We start from the raw sequence: 13,298 nt of genomic DNA, 5'->3' as shown, positions 1-13,298 counted from the left end.
AAATGTTCTAATTTTTGAGCTAAGATATTATATTTAGAAAATACATTCAGTAAAATATTTTAATGTAAACAGATGCTTTCCTGCCTTTGCGATTCTTTCATTGTAAAGCTTTGAAAATTTTCAATATGTATTTTATACTAGTGTCCCCTCACCCCTTGTTGGCTGGCCTTTCTACAATCTCTTTATTTGGTATCTATGACAGGAACTTCAGGATAAACTGGCTGATGTCAATAAAGAGTTAAGTCATTTACGCACTAAATGTGCAGACCGAGAGGCTTTAATCAGCACTTTAAAAGTGGAACTACAAAATGTGCTGCACTGTTGGGAGAAAGAAAAGGCTCAAGCAGCCCAGTCTGAAAGTGAACTGCAGAAGCTTTCCCAGGCTTTCCATAAGGATGCTGAGGTATTACCTGAGACTCAATGACTGTCAGGAAAGGCCTTTCACTAATCTCAGTGTTATACATCAAGTGACTATTTTTACTTATATTTAATTAAGAAAATTGTTCTGAGCAGAGTATTTTGAAATGTTCGTGACAGCTGCAAAATCGCTCACTTCATTACTCTTGTGTCATTCTCTCTTGTGAGAGAAGTACTATAACTTGCACAACTCATTTTCTTGATTATCGTTTGTACAACTATCTTTTTTGACTTTTAGAACATTGTAACTCAAGTAACTATGCTCCTAACAGTCCTTTCAAGGTTTGCCTGTTTGCCAATGACAAAATTATTTTTTATTTCAGTAGCTTGGTAGATTGATATGGTGGAAAGAATAAGTATTTTATAATCAGATAGACCTGAACTTGGATCCTGATACTTCTGTTTATAAATGGTTTGGCTGTGGACAAGCTATACAACTTAGCCTCTCCACATCTTAGTTTTCTTATTTATTTTTTTTCTTTTTTGAGACAAAGTCTTGCTCTGTCGCCCAGGCTGGAGTGCAGTGGCGTGATCTGGGCTCATTGCAACCTCCACCTCCCAGGTTCAAGCGATTCTCCTGCCTCAGCCTCCTAAGTAGCTGAGATTACAGGTGTCCACCGCCGTGCCTGGCTAATTTTTGTATTTTTAGTAGAGATGGGGTTTCACCATGTTGGCCAGGCTGTTCTCGAACTCCTGACCTCAGGTGATCTGCCCACCTCGGCCTCCCCTCCTAAAGTACTGGGATTACAGGCCTGAGCCACTGTGCCTGGCCTAGTTTCCTTATTTGTAAAACAGTAATAATATCTACTTTAACAGATAGCCTCCTTACTCTGTATGATTATAGGATGTTAATAAAATTTAGAAAAATAAAAGTCCCATAAAATTAAAACTTTTCATTTAGACCCCCTGGAGAGTTGCCTATCCATTTGTGTTTATTAATGGCTTATAAAAATATTATGACACAAATTTCATATTTCGTATGAGCCTGTATGAATGGAATTATCTTCTAGTTCTTTTTACCCTATGGATTATAGAGCTAGTCTAGCTAGTGGAACTGGTTTATCTAAGTCATCCTGCATATTGAGTTCATTACTCCAACAAATATGAACATGAATGCCAAGAGAGTAAAAAGGAAACATTCTTTCCACTCTTTTTACAGTCTGGGATTTAAATTGTGTCCACATGAAGGGGTTGGAATTGCTCTACACATCAGATAATGATTAAAGTAAAGGAAACTAGAAGCCTGACTGTATTGTAAAGTCAGCATGTCTACAGCACTGTGGTTGGGTTCAACATGTGTGAATTGATTTTGGATTTTGGAGTCTCTTTTCATGCCAAATGGATGATTATCATGCTTGGTTTATCACAGCCCAAGCAAAAAGGACATAATAGCGACACAATGAATTATCCTTAAGGATGAACTTCCTTGAGAACGAATGTGATCGGTAGGCAAAACACAGGAGGAAGATTTTTATGTATTTGTTAAGTTATATTTAATAAGACTTTAAAACATTTTGACCTAGTTAAAAAATGCGAAAGTCATCATTAACTGCTTATGAAAAGGCATAGCATATTTGTGAAAAAATCTGATCTCTTAAATTTGTTGTTGTAACTACATTTTAAAATTTTTTGTTTTTTAAATTATTGCTTTTGGAAAAAAAGTAAGGTGGCATACATAGTGAACTAAAGATTTACATTTTGATATTTGTAAGAAAATATTCTCTATAATTTCTAATTATAAAACTTTTGCATATGCTATATTCAGTTTTTAAAAAATGTATAATAGACTTTCTAAATTTTCTTTTTAAATTTATCCCTTTTAAAAGTTTCTTCCTGCTGATCTATTAAAAAATCTTGAGGGAACTTTTTTATCTATATAAAATAAAAGTATTCATTTTGCAGCTTCACAGTTACCTTGTCTTTGAGTTCCATGCTTTGGGACTTTATAGATGAAACACCTTATAAAGAGTGCTGTTTGACATTATAGTAAATAAACCCTCCTCATATGTTCAAATGTGATCTGCTTTATATGAATTCTGCAGCATAGTGTTTCTAAGTCATTCAGCAATGGATAATTTAATTACTGAAGTGGTAATATAGTTTTAAAGGACTTTTAAAAAACATATTTCTAATTGGACATTTTCAAAAGTATGTCTTAAGCAGCTATATCCATTTTTTTTTGCTGTTACTTTATAATATTTAAACACCTACAAATGCCCAGTGTGCCAAATACTATATGAACTTATAAGTGGGGAAAACAAATGAGCCCATCTTCCATATCTTTCATATCACTATCTGCTTTGCCTAAGGGGCTTGGGATAGATTTCCTATAAGTAGTAAGTAAACTGGAATCTCTGGAGGAAGAAGAAAGGTGAGTAATTGTGTCCATGTAAAGTACAGATATTGGTATAACTTTTTTTCATCAGAGTTGAATAACACTATTTTTTTCTGTATTGTTTTTTGACAAGTAGTATCTATTTTGGCAAATGTAAATATTAAATTATAGAATTACTATACTGAGTTACAGTTAGATAGGCTGATAAACAATGAGTCCAATCCAGACACTTCGTGTGATAGCTAAGGAAACTTAGGCCTGAACAGGTGTTTACTCAAATCACAACCTCATCAGTAGCAGAGCTGGGAATGAATCTTGGTCTTCTGGCTTCTAGACTCAGATTTTGATTTTGAATACCAAGTGTAAGCAGTTCCAAATGTTTTATCTGGTGCTTAGTTTTGAATATAAAAAAGTCATTAAAATATTCTGAGACTTGAGTATTACAATTTTCTTTTCAGGTTTTTGAAATTAACTCTTCACCATTTGTATTATGTATTTTACTTCTTACAATGTTTATATACAGCAAATAATTTTTCTTTTTTTTTTTCCTGCAGGAGAAGCTAACCTTTCTTCACACCTTGTATCAGCACTTGGTAGCAGGCTGTGTGCTCATAAAACAACCAGAAGGCATGCTGGATAAATTCTCTTGGTCTGAGCTTTGTGCAGTCTTACAGGAGAATGTTGATGCCCTGATTGCAGACCTCAACAGGGCTAATGAGAAGGTAACTGTCCTCAGGCACCAGATACCTCTATTAAATTCAGTGACATTTGTCCACATCACAGTATCATTAAGAGGGGCTGACATTCATCTTATTTCAAAAAGAATTTGGATGTTAATAATTCAATACCATTAATTATGGCTTGTCTACAACTCAGTTTGATGCCATTGCTGTGGGCATGTAAATGTGACTGAAGTCTGTATGAAGTCTCTAAGCTCCACTTTCTGTGCAGGACATGCTAATACTACTAGCCAGTATTAGCCACAGGGACCTAATTAAAAGAAAATAAATTAATCTTACTGATGAAGCAATTCAAAGAACTTAGTCATTTACATTAATAAACCAACTCTTTATGTTAGCATAAAATAGAAACAGGATACAGTTATTCAAAAACATGATCTTAAAATTCTTTACTTAGGAAATATAAGGTGTTATTTTTAAAAGCACTTAAACATTTTAAATTATATGCTTATGATTTGCTTCTCAAAATACAACAAAGTGTGTATTAGAAAACTCGTTCCGTGCTTTAGAATGCAAAAAGTGTATTTTATAGGAGAATGTAGTAGACCTTTATGGTAACATTACTATCTCACAAGTCTGGGAAATCAGTCTCCAGCAAATATTTAAAAACCTGCTTTTGGTTATAGAAAATTACAGTGGCTTAGCAGATCAACATATACCCCCATTGAAGACATTGGTTCTGATCCTGGGTCTATTGAACGTGGTCAGTACTGTGTTTATGTGGTTTAGTTTCCAGGTCTTAGTTGCAATGACATTTGCTTTTAAGGAACAAGAAGAGAAAAACTGTCCTGTAAGTTAAAAAAAATTCTGTTGAAGTAATAAAACAGCATATTGACCTAATTTCAGGGTGATTTTTTTATTATTGAGCATTTTATCTTGGTCCTATTGACAAACACAACCATAGACACTGAGATATAGGGCTAAGAAATGAGGGCATAAATTGTGAGAGGCACAGATGCTATTCATGATTGTGAATGTGTACATAATGGATTTGAAAATTGAAGATAATTAAAATGAATGTATTTTAACCCTATGAGATGGTATTATATTTTTAATAGTTTTCATTGTTTCAAAACATCCTTAATAGTCATACATTTTAGAAAATGATGATTTTCTTTCCAGTGTTTGAATATGAAACAAAAAATGGTTAGAACATTCTGCTTTATTTTATGCAAACTGCTTGCAGATTTTTAAATCTTTGCTTTCTTTCCCGCTGAGATATTTGAATAGTTTGAGCCTTGGTTCCAGAAGTAACAGTATCTTTCTCAATGTCAATCAAATTAATTATAGAATAAGTAACTTCATTAGAAAGAGAAGATGAAAAATTTGCCATCTAAGTATACAAATAACACAATTTTCTGCTAATGTATGGCAGTTTACCCTGCTATTTTCTTTTTTAAAATTTATTTACATTCTATGTTAAAATTTTTATATGATCTTAAGGAATAAAATATAGTAGGACATTTTGGGTGTTTTATTAGGGGAGACGACACAAAGAAATAGCTTGTGAGCATATTTCCTTCTCTGTTGCATCTCCCCATATAGATAAGCCATCTAGAGTATATCTGTAAAAACAAGTCTGACACGATGAGAGAGCTTCAGCAGACTCAGGAAGACACCTTTACCAAAGTGGCAGAACAGATCAAAGCCCAAGAGAGCTGCTGGCACAAACAAAAGAAGGAACTAGAGCTGCAGTATTCTGAACTCCTCCTGGAGGTGCAGAAGAGGGCACAGGTATGCTACTTTTACAAAGGGCTTAAAAATGGGTTACTCAGTGTAGCCATTAGGAACGTTTTTTTTTTCTAATAGCAATGCTAAATCGGTTTAAACTTCTTAAGAACTTCATAGAACTTGTTTAGATGCACATATGTATGTTTAGATACACACACGTGTGTATGTATGGGTGTGTATATTAAGGATTGTCTTTCATGTAAGTTTGGAAATATATGGGTTTCTGATTAAAATATCCCAAAATGCATTGATCAGTTAATTAAATGCTAAAATTATATTTCCTTTATTTATTTTTAAAATAAAAGATTAAAGTATTTGGTAACATATTGTCAGTTTTAGTGTAGGTATTCCTTTATCCAGTTTACTCCATTTGTGCAGGTTCCTATGTGAACCATCATTTAAATTTATTTGGGTTAAAATCTCTTATGCCTACTTGCATTATGTAAGAACTAGTGTTATCGTTGTAGGCCATGTAGCAAAAGTAATTCACTATGAGTTGTATTATGTATTATATCTTGATTGAGAGTAGAAGTTATGGGTTGTTAACATAACCATGTATTTTTCTACACAAATTATCATCAAAATTATTTATATTGTTAACTGTTATCTTCACGTAATCAGGAGTAATATGATGATAGGGTATAATTTTTTGGCATTGAATTTATTAATAGGTCACTTTTGTTCCTAAGTTAGGATACTTACGAACCAGAAGGTTGTATATTCTTCCCATGGTTGATTCAGTATTTAGCCTCTTTATTTGATCCATTCGTGCTTGGCAAGTCTAATTAAAAATAACCAAACTATATAAATATATATACATACACATATATAAATACAATTATTATTGTTATTATCATATTAAATCGGGCCATTCTGCATCCCCAGATTTAAAGGTTCTGTATGAACTTATGCCTTTCTATATGAATTTGAATGAATCAACAAATGTACCATCTAAAAGTAGTAATTTTTTCATTGTATGCAGACTACTATATTATATGCTCTGCATTTTCTAGTATTGAAGTAAAAGACCTAAACAATTTATTTTAATTTTGTAGAGGTAGCACTGATATATAGTGACATGCACAGATCTTAAGTGTATAATTTGATGTTTTTAAAAAGTATTTATTTGATATGTAATATTTGTACATATTTATGGGGTACATGTGATATTTTAATATATGCATAGAATGTGTAATGCTCAAGCCAGAGTAAGATATCTATCACCTTGAGCATTTATCATTTCTTTGTGTTGGGAACATTTCAAATTTTCTCTTCTTGCTATTGTGAAATATACAATATATTGTTGTTAATAAAGTCACCTTACTGTGCTTTTGAACACTAGACCTTATTCCTTCTAACTGTATAATTGTACCCTTTAACCTACCTCTCTCCATCCCTTTCCTCCCCCAACACACCCTTCCTAGACTATGGTAACTACAATTTGATGTTTTGATCAACGTAAACACCCATGTGATCATTAGTCCATTTAAGACTTCAAACATTTTCATTACCCTAGAATGTTCTCGTGTTCTCTCTTCCAGTCAGTTTTATGCCTTATAGACAACTATTGTTCTGATGCCTGTCATCGTAGATTAGTTTTCACCTGTTCTTGAATTTCATGTAAGTGGAATCATTCAGTAGTCTGGTGTTTGACTAATTTCACTCAATATTAATGTTCTGAGCATAATGTCATTTATGTTGTTGTACGTATCAGTACTTCATTCTTCTTTATGGTCACATAGCATTCCATTTTATCACAGCACCCCTATTTGATGGATTGTGTGTTGATGGATATTTAGTTGTTTCTGTTTTTTAGATATTATAGATAAAATTGCCACAAACATTATTGTACAAGTCTTTTGTCAACATATGGTTTTATTTCTCTTGGTTAATTACTGAAGTGCAGTTGCCAGGTCATAGGATATATGTGTATTCGTAAGAAACTGTCAAAAGTTTCTAAAAACAGCTTGTGCCATTTTTTATTTCCACCAGCAAAATATGTAAGTTTCCATTGTTCTACATCCTCTGCAGCGCTTAGTATTGTCAGTCTTTTAAATTTTAGTCAATATAGTGGTTTTAAAATCGTGTTTCATTGTGGTTTAAAGTAACATTTTTTTGGTGATTCATGATGCTGAGCACCTTTCATATACTTATTGGCTATTCACATATCTTCGTTTGTAAAGTGTCTCTTCTACTGTTTTCTCATGTAAAAAATAGAGATATTTGTGTTTTTATTATTGATTTCTAAGCATTCTTTATATATCCTGGATGCATATCCTTTGTCATGTATATGCATCGCAATATTTTCTCTGAATCTCATGCTTCCCTTTTCAGTTGTTTCTTTTGATGATCATATAAGTTTTAAAATTGTGATGAAGTCCAACTTATAAATCTGTTTCTCTTTTGGCTATTTATTTATATATGTGAAATGATTTTTCCTTACCTCAAGGTTGGGAAGATAATCTCTTGTTTCTTCTAGAAGTTTCATAGTTTTAGCTTTTACGTCTAAGTTTGTGATTCTTTTCAAATTAATTTTTGTGTGTGATGTTAGGTAGAGTTTCATTTTTCCCCCTTCATTTATTGTTCCCACATCACTTGTTCAGCACTTTCCTAGCTGAATAGCCTTGGTACCTTTGTGAAAAAACAGTTGGCCGTACTTAGAAACCACAGACTCGTCCATCTATATAGTTTTGCCCTCTCCAGAATGTCATATGAATGGAATCATACAGTATATAGCCTTTTGGGTCTGGTTACTTTTACTTAGCAAAATATATTTGAGATTCAGTCACATTGTTGCATGTATCAGTAGTGCATTCCTTTTTACTGCTTAATAATGTCCCATTGTATGGCTGTAAAATTTTATCCAAATACTTGCTGATGGGCCTTTGGATTGCCTTTTTTTTTCTTTTTTTTTGGTAATTATAAGTAAAGATGCTTTAAACATCCATGAAAAGGTTTTTGTGTGATCATAAATTTTCATTTATCTTGGGTAAATACTTACGAGTTTGATTTCCAGATTATATGGTAAGTGTATATTTACATGGTTATATGGTAAGTGTAACTCAAGCAACTATTAAATTGTTTTTCAAAGTGACTGTATCATTTTGCATTCTCACTAGCAATGTAAGAGATTTCCAGTTGCTCTGCACCTGTGCCAGTGTATGGCTTCATCGTTTTTTTCTTTTGAATTGTATCCGTTATAATAAGTGTGTAGTGCCATGTCATTGTGATTTCTATTTACATTTTCCCTACTGCCTAGTAAATTAATCATTTATTTATATGTTTATTTGCTATTTGTATATCTTTTCTGGTGAATTATCTTTTCAGATATTTTGCTCAGTTTTTAATTGGATTGTGTGTTTTCTTATCGTCAAAGTTTGAGAGTTATTTACATATCGCATATTCAAGTCATTTGTCAGATATGTGATTTGTAAATATTTTCTACTGTTTTGTTAGCAGTACTTTTGCAAAGCAAACGTTTCAAATTTTGATGACCCACTTATCAGTTTTTTTTATGGATTATACTTTTGATGTTACATGTAGGAACTCTTTGACTAAGATTATAGGCACCAAGATTTTCTCCATTTTTTTTTTCTATATGTTTTATAGTTTTAGGTTTTACATCTAGGTCTATGATCAATTTTGAGTTAGTTTTTGTAAAGGTTTGAGGTATGGATTAAGGTCAGTTTTTTTTTTTTTCATATTCATGTCCATTCCAGTACCATTTATTGAAATCACTGTCCTTTACTGAATTGCCGTTGCACTTTTATCAAAAATCAGTTCACGTTTGTGTCAATCTACCTCTAGACTTTCTTGTCTATTCCAGTTATTTATGTGTCTAATTCTTTTTTTTCAATACTATACTGATTTAATCACTCTAACCTTTTACTAAGTCTTAAAATCAGGTAGTGTGAGTCTTCCAACTTCTTTTTTCATCAATGTCCTGAACTGTTTGAAATCTACAAGAAGGCATAGCAATTCACTTTTTTCTCTTTTCAAAAATAAAATAAAATAAAATAAATTGGCGTATATTCTGTATTGTTTACCTACATATTTGCATTTTTATCAAATATAATTGAATATACTGCAGCAATTTATTTTGGTATTATATTTGATAAGCTGTTATTATAATACATATTATAGGACCTGTAAATTTTATTTTAGGAAATTTTATGATTAATTCTATATTTTTTACCCCCAAGAGTGCAATGCAAATAAAAAAATTTCATTTTACATTACTTAATACATTTTCAAAAATTACGTTGATAAGGACACGAGGGGGAAAATATCCCCGGTTGTTATATAGGATTGTGAGTTATAGAGGATGTTTGGTGTCATGAGCATAACCCTCAGTACGTTCCATCTGCTGGGAAATAAATAACTTATTCTTAGAGTCTTATGTTTAATGTTTGGCCATTGTAAAGAAGTGATTAGTAAAAGACACTAAATTAAAGTAAAAAACAATATTTGGATTTGATTGATTTTATATGAAAAAATGTAAAAGATGTTAGAAAAGTAATGTTTGTAAGAATCTAATATTTCTAAGACTTTTTTAATGTCTAAGCTTTAAAACAATTAGTGTAAATGCTACTAGAAAAATGAAATTTGCAGAGAATGCAGCCTGATTTTACTATCACAGCATGTTTTTAGTATTGGGTAAAGTTTGCTAGCCACATGTTGGGTAGTTCTTGAATTTAAATACGTTGGAGCCATCATGTAAATATATCTCAAGTGTCTATGCCTACTAAAGTATCTGGGCCCAGTGCCACATACCATTCTATTTACTAACTTTGCTTTTGTAATCTTAGTATTTATGTTCTTGTTTCTTTTCTGTTTGAAAAAGATAGTTATTGGAACAAGAACTTCCTTTCTAGAAGTAAAGATTTTTAATGTCAAGTAAGAGTTACCCTTGATGTAATGTTTATTGTAAACACTTTAGATTTATTTGACATTTTAGTAAAAATCAAGTGAGTTTAGAATGGAGAACAAAACTCAGGGAAATTCAAGTTCGTCATGCTATGTTGCATTTTTATTCCTCTTTTACCATGGTATTGAGAGTGTATTTGGCAAGAAACCCAGGTGAGTCATAAAGTGTTAGTAGGTGTTGAAACTTTTTCTTCATAATTGAACTCCAAGAATATTCAGAGATAAAGTGGAGCTTACTGATATTGTTGGAGGTGATAATTCCTGAAGGTATACATGCCAGCCTGCAATGATTCAGAGAGTTAGATATAATCACGTGTACACTATGTTCTGATAGACTGTGAGTCCACGGGAATGGATACCTCTAATGAAATTTTGAAAGATACTTCTGACTACTTTTCAAATAATTGCTTTAGAAATTGTTTTTGTTAATTACAATATTAGCAGTTGAATTTGCTTGGTGCTTGATATAATTTTCAATGCTTTTGCATATTTTGCACGTCTTTTCTTTTTCTTTTTTTTTTTTTGAGATGGAGTCTTGCCCGGTGACCCAGGCTGGAGTGCAATGGCACTGATCTCGGCTCACTGCAACTTCCGCCTCCTGGATTCAGACGATTCTCCTGCCTCAGCCTCCTGAGTAGCTGGGATTACAGGCGCCCACCACCACGCCCAGCTAATTTTTGTATTTTCAGTAGAGACGGGGGTTTCACCATGTTGGGCAGGATGGTCTCGATCTCCTGACCTTGTGATCCTCCCGCTTTGGCCTCCCAAAGTGCTGGGATTACAGGCCTGAGCCACCGCACCCGGCCGCATATCTTTTCTTATGTAAGCCCCACCACAGGCATATGAGATAGGTCATTTAAGTATCATTTCTATTTTACAAGCGAGGAATCTAAGGTTCAGACAACTGATACTACTTACTTGTGTGGTAAGGAAGTTCTAGGGATAGGATGAGAATAAACATAACTGTATGTAAAATGTCTAGCCCATTGCTTGGCATTTAGAAATTACAAAGTGAATGTTATGGACTGTTTTAGTACCTTATTACCATCCTTATCTTCCAGTCCCTTTTGCATTATATTCTAATACTGCTTCTTTTAGAAAGATAATGCTATTTTTATATATAAAGCAGTATCTGTAAATAGGTGTAATGACATCTCAGTTTCATATTTATGGAACTCATATTCCTTTGTTTTTTTTTTCTTTTTTTTTAAAGCTAGTATCTCACTACATTGCCCAGGCTAGAGGGCAGTCATGCGATCATAGCTCACTGCAGCCTTAACCTCCCAGGCTTAAGAGATCCCCCACCTCAGCTTCCCGAGTAGTTGGGACTACAGGGCACGCCTCCATGCTCTGCTAATTTTTATATTTTTTTAGTAGAGATGGGGTTTCGCCCTGTTGTCCAGGCTGGCCTTGAACTCCTGGGCTCAAGCAATACACCTGCTTTGACTTCCCAAAGTGTTGGGATTACAGATGTGAGCCACGGTGCCCGGCTCATATTTCTTTTTCTTTCTTTCTTCCTTTTTTTTTTTTTTTGAAACAGGGTCTCACTTTGTCACCGAGGTGGAGTGCAGTGCTGCAGTCTCGACTCACGGCAGCCTTAACCTCCTGGGCTCAGGTGATCTTACCACTTCAGCCTCCTGAGTAGCTGGGACTATAGGCATGCACTACCATGCCTGGCTAATTTTTTGTATTTTTTTTTGTAGAGATGGGGTTTTGCCATGTTTTCCCAAGCCATCTGCCTGTTTTGGCCTCTGGAAGTGCTGGGATTAGAGGCGTGAACTACCGTGCCTGGCTGGAACTCACATTTTTAAGTGATTCTAGATTAACTAATGTTTAAACATGATGATGTAAGAAAAGTCTAAATAGTGCTACATTGTCAGCCACCCACAAATGGTAGTTCTCTTAATTTGTATTTCTCAGAGTTTTTTTTCTGAGAAACTGAAGTTTTAATACACTATATCTTAAAATTGCTACTGTAGATAAGAATATCAAGATAATTTTTACATAATTTAATTAATATTAATAAAAAACTATGTTATATACCAAATATATAGTACACTGTGTTTCATGCTGTGGTAGTAACAAAGAGGTATACTATATAGTTTTTTTCTCAAAAGTGTAACGTATAATTGGGGAGATACATGAAAAAGTAAATAATACAAGGTTTATCATAGGCTGTACATAATTAGTTGCCAAAAGAATGCTATAAATTTAGAAGAGGAAATGGTGAAAGTTTGAGGAGGCTTAGTAGAGGAGACTGGAGCCAACCTGGGCCCTGTTGCCAGGATCTGAAAGCACAGAAAGAAGGGAGATACGGGACACATCAGAATTTAGAGATAATATTGTTAATTTTCCAGACAGTCAGAGGTAATATCTCTTAACAATAAGCAATCCATACATCTTGCCTGTATTGACACATTTATTCCCAGTCTTCCGATAAAAAGAACTCTGTTCTTTTGAGGGTATGGTTTATCCAAAGGGTATTTTATAATTTACAGTGCTTTAGAAACAAAACAGTAAACACAGGCACATACCACTTTTGGCACATATTTTTGTTTTGTTAAATTTACGTAATGAAGATAGTGTTTTAAAATTAAATAAATAACCATTATGGGGCTTGAGAATGTGTGTGTGTATATGAAGACTAGATAATAGAATTGCTAGATCATATGATAATTCTGTGTTTAACTTTTTGAGGAACTGCCAAACTGTTTTTGAAAATGGCTGCACTATTTTACAATCCCATCAGCAATGTCTGAGAGTTTCAGTTTCCTACAGAGTATTCTTATTTTTAAACAGAGAAACATTTCCATAATAGAGAAAGCAGGTGAATTTATGTTTGTTATATTTTAAAATATTACCATAACTTAAAAAGGCAAGATATGAAACTTATAAAAATAAGACACTTTAAATGAAGTCCTTTGATGTCTATATGTCATTGAATGTCCAGTTTGCAATTTGCCCTTTTGCCAACATAAAGAGCAAGAACGCAGCGAGCAAGAGTGATACAAAAGAATTTTACTCCCTAGGGAAGTGTCTAATTTCTGGCCCAGAGTCTCAGAGTTCACAGAGTGCTGTAAGCCAGTAAGGCATCCCTCAAAGCTCATGTATTTCAGGAAGTAAGTCCGTGATTCATTAAGGAAAAAAGC

The 13,298-nt window shown here is 33.4% G+C and overlaps 1 protein-coding gene across 2 annotated transcripts in view; it reads left to right on the top strand.

Annotated features, from left to right (window-relative positions):
* CCDC171 (coiled-coil domain containing 171) overlaps window positions 1-13,298 on the top strand; it is a 398,142-nt gene that overhangs the window by 146,824 nt on the left and 238,020 nt on the right. For both annotated transcript variants that reach the window (XM_025359528.1, XM_025359526.1), the window contains 3 exons: window positions 203-403; window positions 3,307-3,474; window positions 5,038-5,226. In XM_025359528.1, coding sequence (XP_025215313.1) covers window positions 203-403; window positions 3,307-3,474; window positions 5,038-5,226 — 558 coding nt within the window. The remainder of the gene's footprint in view (window positions 1-202; window positions 404-3,306; window positions 3,475-5,037; window positions 5,227-13,298) is intronic.

This window comes from Theropithecus gelada, chromosome 15 (genome assembly GCF_003255815.1).
Source record: "Theropithecus gelada isolate Dixy chromosome 15, Tgel_1.0, whole genome shotgun sequence".
NCBI classification, from domain to species: domain Eukaryota; kingdom Metazoa; phylum Chordata; class Mammalia; order Primates; family Cercopithecidae; genus Theropithecus; species Theropithecus gelada.
This window is presented reverse-complemented; position numbering and strand designations above follow the sequence as displayed.